The sequence below is a fragment of the Centruroides sculpturatus genome, unplaced genomic scaffold, assembly GCF_000671375.1.
Source record: "Centruroides sculpturatus isolate CEXI.00-Female unplaced genomic scaffold, Cexi_2.0 scaffold2157, whole genome shotgun sequence".
Taxonomy (NCBI): Eukaryota; Metazoa; Arthropoda; class Arachnida; order Scorpiones; family Buthidae; genus Centruroides; species Centruroides sculpturatus.
This window is the reverse complement of record NW_019386356.1, coordinates 22,983-49,748: the sequence shown is the minus strand read 5'-3', so window position 1 is coordinate 49,748 and position 26,766 is coordinate 22,983. Positions and strand designations below refer to the sequence as shown.

Sequence of the window (26,766 nt, the reverse complement as noted above, 5' to 3'; positions counted from 1 at the left end):
TACCAAATTAACATACTTTTAATTTCCAACAAAGTAATTCATAAAGTATGATAGTGAATAATTTAATTATAAAATAATATAATCAATTTCATATTTTATTGGGTTTGTTATAGTTTCATCCTTATTAAGACTATCTTCAGACTTTACACATCAACTTAATTGTCTAATGGCTTTCCATAGAACACATTACAAAAATTTAAAGCGAATAAAATGTCACAACATTCTTACAATAGAACATTTTAAAGTGTACAATATTTAGAACTAGTAGTTCGGAATGCCCCCTAGTGGGTGTTCTTTACAAATTTCCATGAGGCACGGTTCCTTTGACTTTTTTGTTTCTATCAATATGCTCTACAGCTCTGTTAAAGTCCAATGGTAAGATTTACCCTCCAAATAAAGGGGTAGCAACCCCTAAACTGTAGCCCCCCTGTGCGAACAATAAAGTCAAAGGAACCATACCCTTACTCGCGATCCTTTGCGAGATATAAGCCCCTGAAAATTCGCCTACGTCATTTCCGGTCAAAAGGAAGCTTACCGCGCAAAAAAAAACTAATGCACACTCATGCACACTCGGGGGTTGCCCGCTCATTCGCAGGGTACATTGCGGCAAACAGGTGGCCATGTGACCTGTAGAATAATTTTCGGAGGGCTATATCTCAGGAAGGGTCGCGCATAGGGGTATGGTTCATTAGGCATTTATTGTTTGCACAGAGGGGGTCGCCACCCCTTCATTTGGAGGGTAAGTCTTACCGTCCCAATTGCATCATACGGATCTATATTTCTACCTATTAAACATTCTATAGCTACTTTAAAATAGTTTAATTTGTTTATTTACCTTTGCCTGTAAACCTCGATTTTAAATGTATTTGCCATTTTTTCAACAAATTTCCTGTGAGTCAATGCACGACGTTCACTGAGTCATGGGATGTCGTAAACATGTGGCGCAAGGTTAATCAAGGCATATAATAAGGTAAGGCAAGGCATATAATAATTATTTATACCATTCCGTGGTATAAATAATAAATTCATATCAATAATAAATTCCTATTACAAATAAAAATAATTTATTGTTAATTTAAAATTTTTGCTAGGGCGCCTCTATTGCCCATTTTTGGCATACCGTTACACGGACAGACAGATACCCATTCAATGTGTTATATATATAGATAAGAAAATTAAATAAAAATATAAAAAATAAATATGTAACAGTTTACTGAACAGATAAAATGAATAAAATTGCACTAATTAATACAGTCCATAAGTTAGAATAACAGTAAACATATAAGTAGATATAAGAATGTATATATTGTATTAATTATATTGTCATAATTTCAGTCATCCTTACTGGTTATGGAACAGCATACATTGACTTCAATGTTTATTGTTAAAGTTTATGCATTCATTAGTTTTAGAAAATAAATATATTTCCGGTTTTTCCAATTCTTTTAATTTTTCAAAGTTATGGATTAGTCTTGGATTACTTTAGCCATAAGTCAACTTGCATCTCCAGTACTGCTGTATGTGCTGCTAATGTGGTAACAGTGATGCCAACTGTTAAGAAATGATAAAGGTCAAAACCATCTACCAAAACAATTGATTTAACACTACACAGGTGTATATAGGAGCAAATCAAGATTACTCAGTACATGCATAAGGGAATATGAATGGAATATAAGGAAAGGTATCTATGCTATGGCATTAGCAGCACATGTGGTGGCCAAGATGATTCAACCTACCCATAACTTGGTAGAATTACTGTATTTCTGTGTGTATATTTTGTACTTTTTTGCCATTTTTTACTAATTGAAAATTGAGAGGCAAATTATTTTGAAGGTAGACTATATCAGTATTTATTCTTACAAGAAATCTTGATTAATTTACAGAAGTCATGATTTTATAAGATAGTTTTTATATTTTAAAAACTTTGCATACCTATTCTGAATATTTTGAACTCTCACATCACATAATATGCAGGCATTTTTGGTATTGTGTAAAGATTTTTCCTCTTCATAAATTTGCTGACCCATCCTGGACTAGCCTTAAACTCGAGGGAAGAAATATTTTGTGTCTGAGCAATATTGCAAGCATATGATTGCAACATATCACGTGTTACAGCACAGCTGTCATTGCTTGTTTCTTCAACATACTGTAACAATTCTTCCTCAAGTTGGGGATACTTTCCAATCTTGGGACCACAAAATGCCCTCACATTGGACTTTGCATTGCTTAAAGCTTCCTTTTGTTTATACCAGTAGCAAACAAGTGCCTCACTGACACCAAATTTTCATTCAGCCTCTCAATTTCCATTCTGTTCCACAAAGCTGATTACTTTAATTTTATACTGTGTGGTAAAACTGTTATTTTTTCTTGCCATCTCACAAAGTTGCAGTTAACTCTAGTAGGTTCCTTAGTGTCATAATGAGTAGCGTGTTATAAAGCATTACAATTAACAACTGCCCTTATTCCCCACCCTTATATCCTCTAGCAGGTATAAAGATTCCATACTGTTAAGCCTACACAAGGAAATGAGGGTAAACAAAGTGCCTATATACCATAAAAATGCTTGTTGACTGACTCATACTATCTCCTACACTAAATGGTTCAGTATGAAAAGTCTTGCATTCTCCACATCAGAAAATACAAAATATTTGAGTATTTCTCAAAACATTTCTAGGAAATACAAATGCAAAAAAGAATGTCATGGCAAAAAATACACATGGAAATACGGTAAAAATGTTGGAACAACAGGAAATATATTTATTTTAAAATCTAACAGAAGCATAAATTTTAACAATAAGCATGCAACTTGGTACACAATGTTCTATAACCAGTGAGAATGACTTTGAAATTACAACCTAATAGCTAGACAATATGTATATTTTTATATCTTTTTTGTTTGCTGTTATTTTAACTTATGGATTGCATTTATTAGTCCATTTTTTTCAGTTTATCTTGTAAACAGTTAAACATTTATTTTTTATATTTTTATTTAATCTGTTTATTTTTTAATATTGTTCTCTTATAAGAATGTTGTAACATTCAACTTAATTTGAATTTTTGTAATGTGTTCTGCAGAAAGCCATTGGACATTTCTTAACTTTGATGATGTAAAGCTTTAAGATGGCTTCGAAACAAGATTAAAAATGTTAGTAATTAAACAAAATTTTGCTGGAGTGTTGTGTTTTTGGATGTGTTTTATTATAAATTATATAATACAAATTGTAAACTCTTGTTATATTTTAAGATTTTCTTTCATTAAAGCTGTTTTTCTAGAAAGTTAAGGTGGGGTAATCTCTTTATAATGACCAGTTTATCTATATTTCACCTGTAAATTTTCCAAATTCTATTTGTTTATAATTTAAAGGAAATAATAAACTTTTCCATTAGGATAATGTCAGCTTTTAACTCACTGTTACATAGACTGATGCATAGAAAAATTAAATCAAAAGTTATTCAAGTTGTTTTGAAGAATTAGTGTTGTTCATTGAAAATAAAATTGACAAAAATCTTGAAATTAATTACTTTTATAATCAATGAATGGTGATCAACTGTAAATATTAAATACAATAGTGTTATAATATGATTGCAAATCTATAATGTATAATTAACTATTAAGATCAATCACATATTTTAAATCTAGAAATTTCAAAATTTCAGTTAATTCTTATTGTAATTATTGCTATATTGAACTTATAAACAGCAGATCAATGTAAGATGTAAAATTCCAAAAATCTTCGAAATTCAACAAGAAAATTTTGTTATGTTTAATGTTTATATGGCATTCTAATTTTTCAAAAAAATGTAATCTGAACATGGTTTTGAAAAAAATAAGCATTTGTTATGTACCATTTTTAGCTGGATTAAAGATTTTTATAACTTGTAACTTTAAGTTGGTTGGATAACTATAGCAGCTTAGCTTTGGCTTGTCACTCTGGAGCGAGTTCTGGGATTGAGTCTGGACTACAATTACCTGGCTTTTACACAATTGCTAGCATTCTTGGGTACTACAATTGAGAATGAATCAGTTGTCTTCTCAGGATTCTTTTTTGTATGTTGGCAACTGCTTCCATGGATTTTCAGATTGCTTGCACAACTATATATAAAAGAAGAAAATAATATTCTAAAAATCTAATTAACAATTAGATTTTAATAGTTAATTATATGAAATTGTTTTAATGAAATTTCAATGTATCTTAAAATTAAAAAAAAATTTTATGCTCCATTTTTAATTATCAAATTCTTTTTATTTATTTACAGATAAGCCAAATTGTAAGGCTTGTGATCAAGCATTACATGAACTTGAAAATATTGATGATGACACAGATGTATATGGAATTTACATTGTAAAAATTCAAGATAACCAGTTTGCAAGACGTTATGGAATCAAAACTTTCCCTGCTCTTATATACTTCAGAAATGGAAATCCTCTAATTTTTGATGGTAAAAAAAATATTTTTTTTTATGACAAACTTTTCATATTTACCGCATATTAAATTTTATATTAAGTATGTAAGAGCTGTTCACAAGCCAAATCGATCAACTTCCTTAATTATGAGAAAAATTAAAAATAGTATATCCTTAGAATAATTGTTATTATTTTACTTGTTATTAAATAAAAGCTATACCTATAATAATGTATTTTATAATGTTTATTTTGATTTAAATTTTAAAAGGAGTTGTAGAAAGGAATATGTAATATTTTATCTATTTCTCTGCTTTTACTTCTGAAGAGTTAATCAATTTGGCAAATGAGTGGTTTATATAATAAATTATTCTGATAGTATATATAACTTTTTAAATGTTTTTTTATGCATTTGAAATTCTATTAGATAATTTTACACAATGATCATAAAATTCTTGCATTCCTTAAAACTACAATAACATATGTTTATCCAAGATAGAAACAATCTATACTATATGCAGTGCCATAACTAGCTTTTTATATGCCCAGTGCAAGCTTCTGTAACTAAGCCCCAAAACTATGACCCAAAACTTGGTCCAGGTCATTTCTGAGACCCCAGGATTTGCGCACTGTGCCTGGGCACTGCTGGCACTGCCCTAGTTACGGCACTGACTATATGTCAGAAAGAAAGTTTATTCTAGCTTTATTTTATTTTCAATAATTCATGAATCACAAAATAATAAAAGCCATCCAATTATTTCTTATTGACTTTTTTTTCTACAGAAGCATAATAAATAAAAAAAAGTGTTTATTTTTTAAAATCTCACTCTTTAAATGATCTTTATTTCAGATTCACAAATGCAATTACTGTTCAAACTGAAATATAACAAACCTGTACTTATGAAATTGTAGAATTACAATGTTTTGTATCAATGATGATAAAGATTGCATTGAGTCTTAATGATATTATGATTAATGCTGAGATTAATAACCTAAAAACAAGAAAAAATTACTCTTTTAATGCATTGTACAAGTCAGATTGTTTTAATTTTGAATAGAATCTACATTACTGTACTTTTAAAGTACATAATATATATATATAAACAAAAAATTTCCAACTGGATGAATTTCACACAATGAGTAAGTAATACAACATTTTGTAATTCAACCTTATTTAGGAAAATAATTTTTGCTTGATATTAAAAAGTTGTATTGTCAAAATTGAAGGAAACATTTATTATTTTAAACAAAAATAGTCAGAAAGTAGTAATGTTTTTATAAGAAATGATGATACAATTTATTCTGTAAGAAAAAGTAAAATTACTTTCAAAAAGAATAATAAGTTTAGATATGGATTGTCATTGAACTACATTATATTGAGGTGATTATGCTTTTGAATTATCCTTATATTTTCAAAGATTTGTAATTTTAGTAGATGAGTTTAACTAAAATAAATTTCTTACTATCTGATAACAATATGAAATTATTATTTTTTTAACTGAATTGATGAGTTTTGCAATGATTATGATATTTAGTTTAATGAACCAATAAATTTCACAAAAATAAAATGAAGAGGAGAGATTATAAGAGAGATAAAATAGATCTTCCAAATAAAAATATGCAATAATCAAAGAAAAAAATAACTACAAGAAAAAAGATAGTTGAGATTTAAGAAGAGAATAATTGTCTAAAAAGAGTTTGCTCTATCTTTGATTATTATAAAAATCAGGACATCTTTAAAATAATATAGCCTCTGCATACAGCTTATAAAAATCATCATGTCATGCTTAGACTTTAGTAAGCAGATACTTTAGAGTAATGACTATTAGAATAATTTTTACTACTAAGAAAATATGAAAGAATAAAACAATTTTAGGAGAGGAAAATGTCTCTTGGTCAGGATCCTGACCAAAATTTTTGGCATACTGAAAGTTATAATAAGAATAATAGGCCTATCTCTAGCACTAAGCAATAGGCAGAAACGTTATTTGGTGTGAATAAAAAAGTATGGACTATTATACTTTTGATACAATCTGGCCATGTTAAATGCTTTGAATGATGTCATGCACGCACACTTGTTTGCTTTGGCAAACCTCCACACGAGCAAGCATCTCACTGACTTAAAACGGCTAACCGCTAGCTGCCAATGTAAAAGCAAACACAAATGATAAAAGAGTTTACATGTTAGAATAAATTATTATTGGCATATTTCTCATATAAAAAGTATATTGACAGTCAAAACTTTCTCTTAAGCATGTGGTGCATGCTAAGTAAGCTCAGAGAATTCGTCCCTGCTCTTGGTTTCTCTTGATGGGCGCCTTTGTTATAAACTAACAAAAAATCTCCAAAATTTAAAGATTTTGCAATGATATATTTTTTTTCTTATCTTTAGTAATAAGAAAATGTTGTAATGTCTAATGTTTTCAAGATAATATTTATCAGAAATAAACAGAATACTTTTGCTTTGGTAACATAATAATAATGCATTATCCTGGAAATCTAAATAAATTTTATTTTAATTGTTTAATATATGTATTGTTACGTTGAATAAAACATTTTGAGGTAATTACATAAAACATGTTGCTTAAATTGTATAATTAAATTAATTTCTCATATATTGATCATTTTATAAAATATCTCAATGTATGAGAAAAAGTATTTAATAGTTTATTTAATTATATAATCAAAATAAAAGTTTTGTCAAAATATTTCATATTAAATATTAATAACTGCCAATAAACTTGATGTTATGTTTTCATTTTAAATGCCTTATTTATTTATTTTTTTTTCTTTTTTTTTTGCAATAAAGTTTAATCAAGATTAATCTGTTTGATTACTACATATGAATTTGTAACTTTCATTTTTATATAATTTTTATAAATGTTCCAATAAACAATAAAATTATAAACATATATTTTATAATTTCAGGTGATCTTAAAAATGAAGAGAGTGTTTTAGAATGGCTTATTGATGATGATAACAGAGAACTTTCAGATGAAATTGAAACTATTAATAATCGAATGTTGGGAAAATTAGTTGATGATTCTCCTTTCCTGGCAGTTTTTTTCTGTAAGTATCAAATATCAAATTAATTTAAAAATAATAAACAAATAATGTACACTTTTAATAATTTTATAAGTAAATTAATTACATTGGTCATTTTAAGTGTTTTTGAGGATTCCAGCACAATTTCTTTACAAACATTATATAGGTGCTAGAACAAATGTATAGAACAAAAATATTAGTAATAAACAGTAAGATAAAATCCCTGGTCATGGTTGGGTATACCAATGCATTAATGCAACCCTGATAGTTGCATAATTAATCTTTTTATTATAAAAGTTAGATTGTTTATTACATTTTAAATAGTTTTGAGTTTGTCTCTATTTTAACTTTAGTGTCATCCATGATATATATAAAATATTTTAATTTCACACATACAGTCGATCCCCCTATAAGATCATTGATTTTTCCGTTTTATCTGAATTACATGTTGTACGAGTCACTTAGATTTTACAAATACGTGTGCCGGGCTGTGAACGGCTCACATATTTGTAAAATCTAAGTGACTCGTACAACATGTAATTCAGATAAAACGGAAAAATCAATGATCTTATAGGGGGATCGACTGTATTTACTAATTACTAAAAATAATAAAATCAATTCTGATAACTATTTAAATATACATTAAACTGCACCTGGTAATCTGGAATGTCCAAAAAGTGGCTGATTATTCAGAATTGTCTGACGATGAGCTAGCATACTAGTATTCCTGGAATCCAAATTTTTTGGACACATGTTGTGCTAAAGACTCACTGTGAAAGAAAATGTAGAGCTACAAGCAATTACAAGTCAGACATGTTTGAAAGGATCTATAAATGAACTTCTTTAGGACATTGTCTTGTGGTGGCAGATGTCAATAACTCAATTCTGACAAATGTTGTTTTACCAATGCCATCTCAAGAATAGTTAGAGGATTTCAATCTCCTATGTAGTGTAATTCAATAAACTACACTTAGTATACATTGTATTGTGTGAACAAATATTTCCTTGTTAGAACTAGCACATGTGTTTTTGTGTTGTTTGCATATGATAAATTTTCTTTTCTATTAGCCAATGTGAGTACAGTGCCTCTAAAATCATGTTTCTCATATTTGATGTGTATGTAGCTTTGTACAGTACATGTCTGGAAAATAAATATTGCAGTTGATGCTTGTTAATCAATATGAATACTGATTTTGTGTAATAATATATTCATAAATGGTTTTGCAGGTTTTCTAAAATCAAATTTAACACAATATAGTCATGCACAGTGTCATTTTCATAGTGATTAAAGAATGTGCATAAACATTGGAAGAATACAGCAGTGTTTGCTGATACAAAATATATAGCACTGTTTGCAATATCAATATATATGTCAGATTGTGTATAACTTATTGAATTTTGTGATTTTGTGTAATCTGGTATCACTCTGGTCCCATAGGTTCCAGATTAACAAACTTTTACTGTGTTTACTCCATTTTAAAAGTTTCCTGTACAAGTAGATATTTTCTCTCATCCACAAGTGTCCAAAATCAGCTTGTGATACTTGTATTTTAAATTGTAGGTCAGATTGAAAATCAATTATTTTCATTTCTAAAATACTGACATTTTTATTCAACATACTTGCCATCTTTTGTATATTTCAGAAATATTAATATCAACAAATGGATATAAAATGAATGAAATGATGAATGAATTTTATGAAAAAATCAGAAAATCTAATTTCAAAATTATTTTTAAGTCCAGTGTAATTTTCAGATTATTTATCTGATTCAATTTCCTTATATTTATGAATATAGTTCTCTAAATTTGGAAAATGGCTGAAGTTACATTCTTTAATTTGGAATATCCACAAATTTAATTTCCACTGAAATGCATTTACACTTCCTATTAATTCAAAAAGAGTTCTTTGTTTCCCCTGAAGTTTAAGATTGAGTTTATTCATTTTGGTTGTTATATCAGTAAGAAAGGATAAATCTGACAACCAATCATGATCGTTAAGTCCTTCATAAGTTTCGTTTTTGAAATGTACAAACAGTTTTATATCTGGAAGAAGCTCTACAAATCATTGTAGGACTTTCCCTTACTAAGCCATCTTACTTCAGAATGTAACATTAAAGTTCCATAGTCAGCAACAAGGTCATCAGTCAGTATTTTGAATAATCTGCTCTGAAGTGTTCTGACTCAAATAGAATTTATAATTTTTAGAACTTTCACGACATGTTCATAATGCAGCACTTTTGTACATAATGCCTGTTGACGAATGATGCAGTGATAATGAAAAAATTTGGAAACTCAGCATCATTCTTACATAATATGTCAAAGTCAACACCAGAACCAATCATGGCAAATGCTCCATTGGTTGTTATGGACATAAGTTTTTAGGGAGGCAGATTAATTTCTTTAATGTAGTTTTTAATAACTTGGTATATGTCCTTTCCACATGTATTTCTTTGTAGTGGCAAAACTGGGAGTATATCTTCTTTTACTGAGCGATTGTTAAAGACCATCCTGATAAAAAATATTTATTTGAGCAATATTGCAGACATCTGGTTGATTCATCACATTGTAAACTTAACAAAATGCATTTTTCTAATTATTTTTTTCTTTGCAATTTGATATTTTCAGACATTGCTTCTATTCTATGAGTGACTGAATTTATTGATAATTGAACATATAGCTGATATAATTTCCTTCTTATTTTAAAATTTTTAAAAATAAGGTATTTATGTATAATTTTTAAAACTATTTTATTTTTAATAAACATGATGAATTTGAATACGCAAGCCGTGAACCACATTAAAATGGTACGCAAGCAACATGTTGCTCGCGTACCATTTTAATGAGCTATGGGTTGGGCACCGCGGCCATAATGTACTGCTTTGCACACTATATGTTGTTTTTGTTTCTTGATTAAACTTAATAATTGAATAATCAAGGAACAAAATAATTTTTTTTAATAAAAAATTTAATATTTTTGAAGAAACAATACATTAAGATAATTTAAACACACTTTTTTATAATAATGAAAATATTATATAATAATTGAACATTTTTTATTTTAGATGAGGATAATTGTTATGAATGTGATAAAGCTTTACAAGAATTAGAAAATATTGATGATGAAGCTGATTTATTTGGTATTGATTTTGTAAAGATCAAAGATCAAGAAGCTGCTAATCAGTGGCATGTGACTCGCTTTCCAACTCTAGCTTATTTTCGGAAAAAGACACCCATTTTTTATGAAGGTAAGTAAAATAATAATTTTAAATTTTTAGTATTTTAATTATGATATATTTGTTGTGAATAAATGTAAAATTATATATTACTTAAGTTATTCTAAGTTCTTTAATTTTAACATATAGCAAATCTTTAATATTTAAAAATGTACAGAAAATCAAGCAACTTTTCCTTTGGTATCTTGAATCCTTTGAATAATCCATAGAAGATTTTTTAAAAGGCTTTCATTCTTTCAAGATATTCAATCACACATTTAATAAATTTATTATATAGTTTATAAATGAAATAAATTCAAAATACCAGTTATAACAACTGGTCTCCAAGGAGTCTAAAGCTATTTTTATTCAATTTAATTAATACTTTTGAGAAGTACAGTATCTCACTTTATCTTTAGAATCTAAAATAATTTATAGATAGGTATACTATAGTGCAGTATATAGTACTGTATAATATTTTGAAAATGCCTATTCATACTGTGCCACTTACTATTACTAAATTCTTCTAAACTGATCATTGCAGATTTTTACTTTTCCTGCTCTGTTATATATAACAGAGGGAAAGTATGGCAATCAGTCAAAAAATGATTCTCCAAGATTTTTACATTTTTGGACTCTGACCTTGAAATGTTGAGAAATGTCCTTACGTATGGTAGAGAAACCTATGGCAGTTAGTTAGTGTGTGTGTGTGTGTGTGGAGTACAATTTTGTTCATCCTCTTTGAAGCTTAACTCCTGTGTTTTTTTTCAAAAATTGCTGAAATTTTACAGAGGTTTGTGTATTAGTGGGATTGATGCTATTAAATTTTGGTTCTTAAAGGTTGACAGAATGGGGAGATACAGTGGGTTGTGTGTCATATCTGGTATAGGGTTGAACTTAATGATGATGGTTTTACATGACATTAATATTTATATAATAAAACTCACCCCTACCTTCAAAATTAAGCTTTTTGCCATTTTATAATAATTAAAAATATTATATAAAAACTTTTTATAATGGCGCATTATGCAGTTTTAAATGTTGCTGGGAAAGTTAAACCATTCGTTGCTGTATTTTTTTTCAATGCTTACTGGTTAGACAAATTTAGCAATAATAATTAACATAATCTCACAGTAAGAAAGTCAATTTGTAAGGTCTTATTTATTATAAAAGGATTGATTTTGATTCTGAAGATAAATTTGGATTTCTTGAAGAAAGTCAATTATTATAGGATTTAATTCTAAGAGAAATCAAAAATAAGGATATTATTATACTGTATGCTATTTCAATTAATTTAATAAATTTATTCTGTTTAAATATAAATTCTTAAATTTAAATTTCATTTTTTTTTTGTTTTTTTAATTTTCTTAAAAAATTTTCTTAAATTTTAGAATTTTAAATTTAAATTTAAATTTTAGTTTTCCAATAATAATTTAATATTATTTAAATATAAATAATATCTATATATATTTATGAATATTTGCTATAATGCTAAAATTGCATTTTAATATGAGTAATTTAGTTTTATTCTTGAATTTCTTGTTCCAAATAATAATATTGTGATCATGTATATGTCTATGATAATATTAGAAATTAAAATGGCCTTTGGAAGAGATAGCACATTAATTATATATACCAACTATACATCTAGCATTTCTGTAAAAATATATATATATATAGAAATTTATAGTTCTTAGATTTCGTTTTCTAATATTCTTTTTTAAACTCAGCCTTTTGATTAAATGTTTCTAGCACAATTATTGTATTTGTGTATGATCTCAGATTGCACAGAGTACATTATTGAGATATAGAACTCAAAGTTTTGGGTATAGATATGACTTTAAGTTTTTGTATAAATAAAATAACAAATTCACATGATTCCAACACTGTCATATGTATTTTTGCATTTTGAATCAAATGCAAATTAAATTTGTTACAGAATTTTTCACTTCAGTTTGCTCTTTCAAAACATTATTCTCCTTTTAAAATTCCTCTGTTTTTTTCCTGTTACAAAATATTTATTTCATTTATCGTCGTTCTTTTAATCTTTTACTAATGATCACTAAATTTTGCAAAATATAGAACTAGAATGAGGATAATCTGAATCTGCACGTATAATAAATCGGATATGTAACATCTTTTATGCAAACACAAATTGGGGACACAAACAATATCACAGGCGTTCTCTATTCTATTTTGATATACAAAACCTGAAAGTTTCGGATAAATGAATTTTAACCTAAAAAATTTTTACAAATATTTACAGTTAAATAGTTTTGTGTACTTTTATATTCCAGTCATTGAGAAGAGACGAGATGGAAAGCTACTGTATGTAGCTTTTCCTACCGATCCGATTTTAATTCTTGTCCCAACACATTCTTCTCAACTTTATACCAATATTTCCTTTATTTTTACTTTCCCGCCTGTTATATATAACAGAGGAAAAATATGGCGATCCGGCAAAAAATGACCCCTCCCAGATTTTTACATTTTTGACTTAGGAGAACTTGAACGTCGAGAAATGAAAAAAATTCGGGAGTATTTTCTTTATATGTGGATGTTAGTGTGTTGGGGGCACGATTTGTTCACCCTGTTTGAAGCTCCTGTGCTTTTTTGTCGAAAACTTCTGAAATTTTGCAGGAAGGTTTGTTTATTAGGGAGATTAACGCTATTAAATTTTGGTGATTAAAGATCGAAGAGGAGGGGAGATAAAGGGAGTCGTGTGTATCTCCAGTAGAGTCGGACTTAATGACGATTTTATTCGCTATTAGCATTTACAATTTTTTAAATAAAACTCATCTCTACCCTCAAAATTAAGTGTTTTGCTGTTTTATAATAGTTAAAAATATAAAATGTTTTTTAATAAAATATGATAACAGATGGCGTCACCACAGTTTTAAATGCTGCCGGGAAATTTGAGAAACTCGTTGTTGATTTATTTTCATTGTTTTGTTTATAAAACAATTCCAAGCATCAGTTTACAGAGAAGTACTGTATATTGTATTTGAAGCACCCGGAGAAATATAATCATATATGTTTTCTCCGTTCATAGTCATGTACAGTACTGTATGTCTTTTAAGTTCTGGACCCATCAGTGGCAAAGTAGTTAAAAACTCTGGATTGCGGGTTCGCGCCTCGCCAATGGCTGCCCACGTGGATTTTTCCGGGTTTTCTTTACGTTTGTAACGCCTAAATAGGGACCATTAAAAAGACCTTTTCCCATGCTTCCATGGGTTCGGCCAGACCCACAATGGAGACGGCCGGGATTGCCCATGAAAAGTTCCTGAGGGTTTTCGATCGCTCAGATTCAATTTCGGGTTCCTCAGAGCGATAGCTGACGCCTTAAGACAGATTCACGCAGAACTGACCTGTCCGATTCGTCGTCCTACAGCAACGAAACGTCGACAGTGGACAGGACGGACGAGACTGTGACTTTAGCTAGTTGAACTCTTTGACGGAACGACGGCCGTCTTGAAGTCAAAAATTAATTCATTGAAGATGTATGTAAAAATGTCACAACCAATGAGACATATCTTTTTATATTTATTTAGTATTAGAACCATCTAGTAACTATATCTTGCGCGGTAAAAAAGGAAAAACAGAATATTAACAAAATAGAAAGCAGATTTTAACGGAATGTTAGTAGGGGAGGTAAGACATTATATATTATAGCGTATCTCAATGGTCAAGATTTATATAAGCCTTTGAGGACTAAATTGCTTGGTGTGCATAAGGACGTCGTTCTCCGTCTATCCTTTTAGATATGGCCGGATGGTTTCGACTGACGTGATAGCTCAAATGGTTCTATGAATCCGCCTTTAACTGCCTCGGCCATCAGGCCTTCTCTGCCGAATTGCTGCGGCATCTTCGTTTTGGCTTGCCTTTCTAAGGAACTGGAATCGAATCTAACCGCGATTGCCTCAATTTTCACCAGTACTGATAGTCTCCGGGACAACACAACCATAAAAAAATCACACTCCATGTCTAACACGAAGAAATCATCCACATCATGGGCGTCCACAGGAAATTTTTCGGGGGGCATAACTTGGAGAGAAATAATTGCATCAATAAATATTTCTTTCATTATTTAATTTTTGGTTTTTTTTTCACAAGTAGATTATAAAATACAATATTACATTAAAGTGTTCTGTGGTCGAGGATGTAAGGTTACATACCTCAATCACTTGTAGGATTAGAATTTGTGGAATTTTTTAATTCCATCCCAAGGAAGAGCAAGTGCCCTGTTTATCTCCCTCTGCGGACCCCTATGGTCCACACCTACATACTTATGTACCAATCACTTTTTTAAAACTTCTTACTTTTCATACTCTTTCAAAAATAATTTGAATTTCAATTTGCATTAGAAATCGACCAGAAATTACGTACAGTAACATACTTAATCACACCTCTCTTCTGACAAGTTCCACGAGTGTGGAAGGTTAACAAAAAACAAATTGTGTTAAAAGAGGGGTGTGATCTTTGTTTAACTAATGCGCAATTTTTGACTGATTTCTAATATGAAATGTTATTTTTGAGAGTACATGAAAAGTGAGGAGCTTGAAAATAGGTAATACGAAATCAGCAGTTCATATCATCTTTCAGATTGCATGTATTCTCAGTTGATCATTAACTATATTAAAGTTTCTTCTTTACTTGGATATGTAAAATTGTCTATCAATGTCTTTCTGACGACAGTACAACTTTAAAAAATTACAATTATTAACAAATAATAATAAATGTACTTAAAATTCATAAACTATGTATCTCTGCTGATTATTATATTTGTGAATTTTAAGTAAATTTACTGTTCTGGTTTTATTTATTAATGATTTAATATGTGCTATCTAACTTGTTTTCATACTTTAAGAAGATACAAATTTTATATCAATAATAATAATAATAATAATAATAGATAAACATTTTCAATAATCATATATTAGTGTAGTTAGAATTATATATTTTTGAGATTTTATAGATATAATAAATAATAAAATATTATTTTCGAATTAATTTCTTTAAGGAATTATAAAATTAACCAATTAATAAAATTGTTCTTTAATAAATTATTTTTAGTTTAGAATAGTTTTTACAGTGCAATAAAACAGCTAATGGAATATAATTAGTTCTACAGCAAATTACATATTTTGAAATTTAAGATATTTTTACACAAATTAATATTTCCGAACCAGTAATAACCACCCAAATGATCTTGACTGAATTTTATGAGTAATAATTAACCACAGAAGTTGCATAGAAAATTTTAGTTTCAAAGAAATGGATTAATGATAGTTCAAATGGTAATTTACTTCCAGTTTCCGCACTGTGCTCAATGCCAACGTGGTTGGTGTATTGTAACGTTGGTTTCCGATTGTCCTATATATCATTTCCTATCTCACTCTGACGATGTATGAAAAGGAATGTCAGAGTCGAAACAGCCTATAAAAAAATAGTCGAATGTGATAGTCGAATTATCTAGGCAATAAAGACGCCAGCCTACTGTTCTGTGGGATTCGGGTTCGAACTTTTTCAACTCGGGTGGGTCGACCAACTGTCATGGCCTCATCCTTCACTACACGGCCGCTCCTATTTGTGGGTCTGACTAAACCCTTGAGGTATGGAAAAAAAGTCCTTAGTACAGAAAGGAAAATTAAGAGTAAAAATATTAGTAAAAATTTAAATAAGAAAAAAATATGATGACTCACTGTACTGGAATTACGGCTCATCAGAAGGTAGAAGTAGACTATTATCTCTTAATAGTTTTCGTTGAAATGAGAATTATTTTATGCATAACTGGCCTTGCTTTACAATTCTGTAATTGGAATTTTTTCCCAGTCTTCAGTAGTTAGATGTTAATGATTATTAAACCTCTAAAATAATCGAGATCGTTGCGATGATCATTATTAGCTTACGCATCAAATACAGAGATGTTTTTAAATTTGCATTTCTTAAAAATAATTATTATTAACCATCCTTCTTTAATCTGTTACCGATGCCAAAAATTCAAGTAACGAGTAAATAGTTAATGACTTTGCATATAGTTCTACTCTCAGTCTGAAAGTATTTATTAATATTAATATAACAAATTATTTATCTAAAGTAGAAATAACATAAAATTATTTTCTTAGAATACCATAAACTTTAGTTTATATTTAATTTAAAAATAAATCATGTATAAAGTACTTTACTTTTAAAATTATATTGAAAATTACTTGCTTTGTTTTACTTTGTTTGTCAAAAAATGCGTAACAAATGCATTTAATAGAAATTTTTGATATACAAACAAAGTTACACGAATAAAAATAATAGAAAAAAATTAGATTTTGAATATTCTTCAAATGGAAAAATATAATTTTGATTTAATTCTGATTAGTATGTAATTTATTCCATTTACTTCCATTCGAAGGTAGTCTCTTAGAAGAAGATAAAGTTTTGAAATGGTTAACGAGTTTGGATGTTTTCGAAATCAAGGACGAAATTGAAGAAGTTAACAGGAAAATGTTAGACAAATTGTTGGAAGAAAACGAATTTGTCGCCGTGTTCTTCTGTGAGTTAAATTTATATATAAATTAATTGAGTGAAAAATCAGACTTTGTAATAAAATATTCACATTTAGATGATAATAATTGTCCAAAATGCGATCTGGCTCTTCAAGAACTCGAACGTATCGATGATGAAGCTGATGACTTGGATATTATGTTTGTAAAAATCAAAGATACCCGTTATGCTAAGAAATACGGTATGAACCAAGTCCCAGGACTTGTATACTTTCGACGAAAGTTTCCTTCCATTTACAGAGGTAAATTTTACACAATTACAGTAATAGTCATTATTTATTAATAAGCTTATATAAGAAAACATAATTGGAATTAATTTTTTCAATGTCATCGAATAAATTTAGAAATTATAAGGATAAAACTTATTAAGGAATAAAACTTGAAGGTCTGTAGATAAAGATACAATAACTGTGAAATTAAATTTATATATTTTTTAGGTGACTTGACAAACGAAGACGAAGTGTTAGAATGGTTACAGAGTAATCGCCATCGTCATCCCGAATTAAATTTATTTATGTATGCTCTGGCAGCAATTAGTGTAGCTTTTATATTATACACAATCGTTCTGATGTTTTGCTTTAAAGGGGCTAAAGAGAAAAAAGAATAAACGCTAAAGGACCACTGTAAAACTAACATATCACAAAGAAAAAAAAAGTATTCACGGTAACGTGAATTAATTATTTTAAAAAAATCTCTACGCATAAATTAAATATGATAAAATATACCGCTCCTATAACTAAATTAAAATTTGTTTTTATATAATTTAATTATTTAAAATTTAATATATTGCGAATGAATGAAAAAATGCTTTTATTGAATCCGAACCACAATGTTACTGAACATTCTCTTCTTGTTTTTGTTATATAAAAACAACTTTTTGTATTGAAGAAATCGGACAATTTATCGTGTATAAATTGAATAACTCAAGTGCATCGGACTTTCCCATCTGTCGAATGTCGAGATGTAATTTTATCCTTTAGATAAAAAAAATAATGAATTACCAAGGAAACATGAAAATCGGTATTGTTCCTAAACCATTTGTGTGATTTATAAATACTTTTTCCTTTATATTTTCCCTAAATAATTTTTAAATTTTAGAAATTTGGCGATAAATTATTGCTATGAAAAAAAAACTAATTTGTTCAAGTATTGTAAATGTTGTAGCAATATTGTACATGTATCAATCTCTGTAACAGTAGTACTTAAAGATATAAGAATTCCAATATTCCCTGTATAACGTTTTTTTGGAAGACAATTAAAATTTATGGACGACTTTTTCTCGTTGCGTCTTTATTGGAATTTAGTTTTAAAAAATGCACTTAGTGACAAAAATAGTTACGCATCCTACAGTAGATAGATTTTCCCGATTACTACTAAACTCGGCATATAGCTATGCCTCATACAGGTATGTAAATGATTACAGTTGTAATCCTGTTGTACGCTAGCTAATACCACCAGATTGCTTTAAAACTGTTATCCCAATGTCCCACAAAAAGGCTGAGGCTCGTGTTTAGAATTTTCAGTACACCTATTGTTTGGAAGTATTCCAATGCCAGGCATGACTATACAACGCAGTCAAAGACATTGCGCAGAGTTGACAAAGGCCGCATTATCGGGATGGCTGTTTCGCCGAATTACCCACTGTCTGGACCGTTCTGTCTTGACTGTGAAGAGAAGTTGAAGGCACACATACAAGGTGGACAGGCTTTGGTTTCGCCAGACAGACCACCAGGAGACGTGATCATCAGACAAGCACGAATTACTTCAACAGTGTCTGTCCCCTATCCAGAGATAGATGGAAGCTAACGACAGAACCTTTTTCCCTTTCCGTACCATTGGAAAGCAGACAGTAGAGGCAAATTTGCATGCAAGGCAATTGCTACGCGTCTTTTATTAGCATCTTCGGTTTTGTTTACAATAGTGCCATGGCAAAGAAGCGTGGACTGCTAAGGACTGGCACCATATGGTCTTTAGCACCGAATCCCGATTATGTTTACGAACGGACGAGTTAGAACAGAACGATTAAAGTGTGAAGGATCACTGGTAAAGCGCTTCAATACCACTTTTACTGTTGAGTAGCACATTGTTTTCACTGCTGGCGTGACAGTCTGGCGGATATTCGTGTGATATTCAGTTATCCATAGTAGTGATATAGAGATGATAGCACAGTGGTACGTTATTCCTGCAACCCGATGTTGCCTTTCGTAGCAAGGCTGTAAACTGCCATTTTCCAGCAAAATAATGATTTGTTACACAGAGCTAGAGTTTCTTAGGAACGTCGTCCGTCACGTTCTCATTAGGCCGGTCTCCAGATCTGTCGCCCATCGGCCTTTTTTGGGACTAGCTTCATCTATCAGTTTGAGGCATCTTAAGTCGTAGTTCTTAGCATCTTAAGGCAAAGTTGTCGCAGGATACGGTGTCTATACGCCTTTATGCCCGACCATAATGCTTATATCAAGTATTAAAGGTTTGTTCAAATTGTGCTATTGTTGCAAAGGAAATTGATCATTTTCTCTGATATTACAATCACTTATTGCCATCGTCATCGTATCGCATTTAGAAAAGTTTAATTCGATTCCTCTTGGTGCGTAACTTTTCTCAAATGAGTGTATATACATTTATACAATACACGTATTAAAATCGAAGAATAACTTCATATTTACCTCTTAAATAATTTTTTTGTGTCACAATGCCAGGCTGCAATTTTTAAATCATGTTTTAAATTTATTTCATTTAAAATACTGTATATGCCCTTCGCCTCAAATTAGTAGTGTCTTGCCCCTGTACATCATACTTTTCTGTTAGCAATTGAGTCGTGCCGGTCATATATCTAACACCTTTAGGGAAAAATTTTTGAATTGAAATAACGCGACTTCCGGTTTTATATACCGGAAATTCGTATATAGTTAATTAGGGCCTTCTGTCCCTAAGTCTTCTATACCTGGTCTCGTCTTTTATCTATCTAACTCCATTCTCGAGATTAAGGAAAGACGGATGACAGTGGGAATTTATAGGTATACAATTTTTTCAAATTGCAGTCCAGTGAATCATAAATAATAACTTTAATTTCATCATTATTATATTCTATGCAGGCAAATGTTTTACATCTTTTGGACGCCCAAAAAAGTATTTATTTTACATAATTGAAGTAAATACCGTATTTTGACGAGTATAAGTCGCACTTTTTTTACTACTTTTTGGGGCTCAAAATCATGGTGCGTCTTATACTCGACAGGTAACCATTTTTATAGTGAAATTACCTACAGTAGTGGTCCACTCTAGGGACCAACCTGTGCAGTGGTCCGTTAAGCAGATGGTCCCTCAACCGAATGACTATAGTATCTAGATTATCAGAGTAGCGACACACGAGTCATCGCCGCCATGTTCTGTCGACTGTCATCACGTGACCTCTGAGTTCACATTAAGAAATGACGATAGTGAAGATCTTATTGCCGTTCCTTCCCAACTCCGTCTCGCTGGGTCGTTTTCTTGTGTTTCACGACTCGATGTAATGAATCAGGTTCGTTGGAAAGCACACCTCCACACTCAAATTGAATATATTTACAGTTTATTTACAGTAGTAGAAAGTACAAGTTAGAAAACATAGTATATGTACAAGATGACCATGCGTGGTGAATTCACGTGCCAGGTTGGCGCCTGGGAACTAATAACCTTTGGAGAGACCTCAGTCAGCTTGTGGAGTCGGCTCAACTGCACGGTCGGTCCGGTCTCAGCACTAACCCGTCTCTGAGAAGATCAACAGAGGAGAGCACTCTCTCTTTACGCTCAGCGGGCTTCCCAAGTGCCTGAGACAACCGTGTATCAGTCTCTTGCCCTTCTCTCTTTGTCTCTCGTTCGGCTCGCAATTTAAGGGATTTTGGAACGGGGACTTCCGACCAATCACAACCCTTTTTTATGCCTGAACAGCTTACACTCGGGTCCGCCGTCATCCGACGAGAATGAAGCTTACACAAACGTCCGTCACTTGTTTACGTTCGTTTGTTTACCATATGGCAACTGTACTACCGTCTGATTGCAGGTGGGTCCAATTAACAAAGCCGGCGCTTTCTTTGTTTCCCCTTGTTTACAAGTCAATACCTTACAAGTGGTATTACCCGACCGCACGTGGGTCCAATTGACAAGGTCGCGTCTCTTTTGTCCCCACTCTGCTAAAAGGTCACTACTTTACAACGATTATTTCAGTTTAATAAAGGTATCGATTCATCCATCCGTCATATTCTTGAATAAAAAAACAAATAAAATGCATCTTTAGACAATCCTATTAAAACAGTTTTTTTCTAAATTTTTTGTTTCAAAATAGGGGTGCGTCTTATACTTGACAGCGACTTATACTCGTCAAAATACGGTAATAGAATTTTGTCTCGTGATTGGTATATGAATAAGGGCTAATCTTCCATATATTATTTAAGACAAAAATGAAACACTCGTGTAATAACTGTTTTTTGTAGGACAGAAAATGGAAAAATAAATAAAGACTTAAACATTATTTCAAAGATAAACAATTTAAGACATATAAGTTATTTGGAATTAAATGGAATTACTAAGGTAAAGAAAGAACCATTAAATTAATTAAAATGGAGAATCAAGAATATAGAAGTTTATCGGAAAGTTGGCATCATGAGGATTAATTAATGAAGAATTGAGGGGGGAAATGGACCAGGAAGGAAAGTTTATTTTAACAAAGTCCTGAGATGCAGCTTACTGGAAAAAAGGAACAGAACGAAAAATATGATTATTGCATGCAATTACAAAGAAAATATTCAATATAAACATGCATATACAGTACTAAAGGCATTATTAACTGTGCTATAGCACAATTTAAAATATCTTTATTACTATAAGATGTGATAAGCGTAGCCACGTGAAACGTAAAATTGAAATATTTCTCTCAATTTGAATAATTTGAGTATTTTAATGGAAAAATATTCATTTTACGAGTTATACGCTGTTTTACGCCTATATAATTCCTGTTGATATTAATATTTTGTAAATTGAATTAAAATTCGCGACATTTCTTTCTGTAGACCCTAAAAGAGGGCCTTTTTAATTAGATTCGGACAGGCCCAAATGGAGAGCGGATGGGTGGTGAGGGACGGGTCCGACATATTATTAATTTAAATATTTCTTTAAGTAAACACAAGTCAAATTTCTCTTTAAGAAAAATATATATTCGTTGCTATTAAAATATTTTTCATTGAATTCTGTAATCGATATGCATAGGCTATATAAAATCTAAAATATTATATTTTTAGATTTTCTTCAGAAATAATTTNAGTTTCTGTATAGAAATTTCCGGATCCGGGATATACTTCATAATCGTATTTCCTATCTCATAATTATATAAACTATAGCGTAACAGATGTGGTCAGTTCTACTCCGTACAAAGTTCGCAGATTGCCCATTTATATGGATTATATTATATTAAAATATTTTTCATTGAATTCTGTAATCGATATGCATAGGCTATATAAAATCTAAAATATTATATTTTTAGATTTTCTTCAGAAATAATTTAATTGCTAAAATACAAATAGTTACGTTTTCTCGACTAGAAGTCAATTGTAATTTCATGTTTTCAGATCCTATAATGGAGGAATCAGAAGAATCATTTGGTGTGGGCATCACATTTATAATAGCCTAAAAAATATTTGTTACAAATTATGTATTTCATTGCATTTCTTGTGTATTGAAATAAACATTTATTTATAAGTATGTAGGAGTATGTATGTAAGTATGTAAATATTATACTTTATCCAAAATCTAGAGATCAAGAGACCACCCATGAAAAAGGTGGTCTCTTGAAATCTAGATTTTGGATAAAGTATAATCTTTACACGCATTATCTTCTATAAGAAAAATACAGTTCCGTCATCTGATTGTGTTATTGAATTCTAGAAATAATGTCATCATTTTTATATCGTAGTCAATACAATATCACCTAATCCATTTTTTAGCGTGTAACTGGAAGATGTCGAAATTATGATTGGTACAAAATTTATTTATCTTGAATATTTNAAGAATCGTTTACTTGAAAATCTTGATATGAATTACTAATAAGTTTAGAAAAACGCGAATAAAATTATTATTATTATTATTAAGAAGAAATAGAGCCTAAAATTTGCGAATTCTTAAATGATTCTTCCTTATAAATTTGCCATTATTCTCAGCTCTGACTATTCGAGTTAAAATGAGAATTATTCTTAAGGCCAGAATAAAATGAGATAGAAACAAATGCAGGACTCTATCCTTCTTCGAAAGCGATAATAATATGAATAAAATTAATAAAACAAACAAAAACAGATATTTTTCATCACTTATTAAAATAAACTCTCATTTATATCACTTTCATATCAGATTTTTTTAAACGAAAGACTGATTTTTGGGACCTTTTTTGTAGCTAGAATCAGACCAAAGGATCTTTCTGATTTTTATACTGAGGAAGTTTTACTTATTAATCTCACAGATTTTACAGTCTTATTATATAATAATCTTAAGAAGTTAAATTGTAAAATCACATCCCGAAACGTAATTATTACATTGATTATTCACATCGATGATTTTTACATAATTTCTCGGCCGAATTACTTCATTATAAAATAAAGTTAAATTAAATATTCTAAAGAATAAAATAAATTTTAATTCTCGAATTATTTTTTCATCTAATCGAAATTATTTCTGATTTTTTTTATAATAGATTAGAAAAAATTCATTTTTAAAATAGCATTTTAAATTAAATTATTTTCTTATATAAAAATCATAAAATTAATTTTAATATATATTATTTAAAAATTCAATTTGTTAAATAGCTTATAATCTACACATTTTTTATTAATTAATATAATTTCAATGTAAATATTGATATATTTTGTCATGATTTTGTTTTATTTTTTAAAATACATAGAACATAAGATGAGAAACATGAAACACGAGGGAAAAATCAATGTTTTTAAACTGTCTGCTATGTAAATTCTCAGAAAGCCTTCTATTATGTCATCATCGGTTCTATAAGGACAAAATAGGAGGCAGGGGCATATACAGGAGAGGATGCTTATGATGCTGCAGCACCTCTTGACCAAAGAAATCAGTTTTGTTGTTACTTTAAAATAAAAATAAATATAATAACGAATATTGAATTAGGTAACTAAAGTAATTGTAAGCGAACTGAGTAACATTCTCCGAAAAATGACGGGACATGGTGTCTCCGAATCTATCTTGAGCAACACCCATATTCTCAAAATCCTGGATACGCCATTGATAGGAGGCCTGACCGAATACGTGAAGGGCATGCTTTCAGGCGAGTAACGACTCTTCTTACCTTCGTCGGAACTCTTATTGGTTCTAACATGGTTCACCTCTCATTAGGAATTCCTTCTTGAGGGTTCGCCCTTTCATTCGGGCGAACAACGGCACCCAAACTTTATTTAGTTTACATATAATTGGAATTTACAGACCAAACTATCTATGAAAATTTCTGAGGATTCAAACCAGACTCGAATTCTGGTTTTTCAGAGTGGTAGACTGACGCTTTTAACTATGAACCAACTGAAAACGTTTTTGAAAACATTTTCTGGATAAATTCTATTAAATAAATTATATGAAAATTCATCAATACATATTATACTATCATTTAAAATATAAATATATATAATACTATAAAAGTGAAATTTTATATTAAGCACAATTCTTTTCCTGTTGAATATCAAAATGTCAAAATGACGTCACACAATAGAGTTATTCGTCACGCAATTTCAAAAGCCGATGGTCAATGACGTCATAGAAAATCTGTCAAGCGGATCAGCCTTGTCCATTGGTGATAATCTGGTTGACGTCAGCAATGCATTACTGCGCACCTATTGTTATTGTATTTTATCGCTCCGCATCTCGTCTTATATCAGAGACAAAGCATATTATAAGCTTAAAGGGCGTTTACATAGATTCTTGGAAATCGATAATTTCTTCTCGTTAAAGAAAAATTAGCGAAACGTCGATCATAATTTATAAATTTTATTGTTTAAATCAACGTTAGATGGCGCGCGGTAAGAGACGGTGCTCGTTTCGTCACAGGTACCATCAGTGGCGAAATAAGCTCCATTTACTAGAACACCAGTAGAATAGAAAAAAATAAATGGAAAGGATTTAAAGCCTATGACAAGATCAGTTAATGCGGATGGGGAAATTCGTATGATATTTTCCCTTTCCGTTAAACTTATCGAAAACGTTGTTTAAATGGACTGAAAACGTGTGAAAATTCGTCTCAATGAAACTCTCAGTAAAAGATTGAACTTAGATCGTCTTTGGCGGCAGGAAATGATCAGAAGAATAAGGAAATGAAAGCATCCTTTTATTAATCCGTCCGGATAGTTAGTCTACAACTGTTATTTGTTCGACCTGCTCAAAAATTGTAATCTCTCCTCGCTTAAAAATAGATTGCGTTATTACAGACAATAATGGTTAGAATAAATCGCTTCTGTTTATCTTTCGATTGCATCGTTGATCTTAAATTATCCAACTGATTCTTTGTAGGAGTCCATCCTTTGACAAAGAACCGTTTGACTTATCATCTGCTCGTTATGCAAATCGAATCTCTAACAGTTACAATTAAAGCTAATTATGGGTTTTAACAAGTTATAATTATCTTTGCTAAGTACAATAGTTTCATATATTTGTTATGCTTTAGTAAATGGCAATTTTAAGTTGCGCCGGGTCTTAGGCAAGCGTGCACGAACGAGATCTATTTTATATACATTTATATAATTTAATGCCCTTATATCACCATGTTTTTTTTATCTAGGATTCTATTCTAACTAGACACTTGCTTAGGGCTTGGATCTGACAGGGCCCTAAAATGATTTCTAAACTCACATATAATTAAATAAAATTTTAAATATATTAAATTATTATAGTAATATTTGCAGCTTCTTAAAGAAGGTTCAATAGTAATTGTAGCAATTAAAATTATGAATTTTGGGGAGGCGAGTTTTTCTTAGGGCCCGAAATCTTATTAATTCAGCACTGATGCTATTGGTTTCCGAGTAGTGGATAGAATAGCATTAAAGTTGACTATGCCTAAAACCACACTGATCCAATACTGTAATTTATATCTTAATTTAAGTTTTAAACATATTTTTAGACCTGAAAGATATTTGAATATTTAAATAAATACTGGATATGCAATAATCTTGTCAAAATCCTATTATAATTATCCCATCGCTGATTCTAATAGCACTTTTAAGGAATCGATTGCTTTTTTACTACTTTATATCTTGACTTTTTAAATCTGTAAAGAATCAGTTTAATTCTCTTTATCATAAAACGAAAAACACATTTTCCTTTATATAAAAACATGTTCGGCTTGAGATAAAGAGCGCCGATCAGGGAGAAAATGATATAAAATTAAAATTTCTTTTGATAATTGGCAAAAAATGCATTTTTATTTACACATCTGCATGGCTTTGGAAGAGAGGTGAGGCCTCATATTTGTAACGTTTCGAGTCTCTTGTTCTGAACATGTTTCTTCAAATATATTTAGCAA

At 30.2% G+C, this 26,766-nt stretch overlaps 1 protein-coding gene across 1 annotated transcript in view; it reads left to right on the top strand.

Annotated features, from left to right (window-relative positions):
* The window catches only part of LOC111614666 (protein disulfide-isomerase A5-like), a gene marked incomplete at its 5' end in the record, with an annotated part of 32,366 nt that extends 13,876 nt beyond the window's left edge, over window positions 1-18,490 (top strand). The window contains 6 exons of the mRNA XM_023356027.1: window positions 4,258-4,440; window positions 7,331-7,471; window positions 10,510-10,692; window positions 17,063-17,203; window positions 17,273-17,455; window positions 17,651-18,490. Of these exons, the coding sequence (XP_023211795.1) occupies window positions 4,258-4,440; window positions 7,331-7,471; window positions 10,510-10,692; window positions 17,063-17,203; window positions 17,273-17,455; window positions 17,651-17,820 (1,001 nt within the window). The remainder of the gene's footprint in view (window positions 1-4,257; window positions 4,441-7,330; window positions 7,472-10,509; window positions 10,693-17,062; window positions 17,204-17,272; window positions 17,456-17,650) is intronic.
* Between the last annotated feature and the right edge of the window lie 8,276 nt (window positions 18,491-26,766).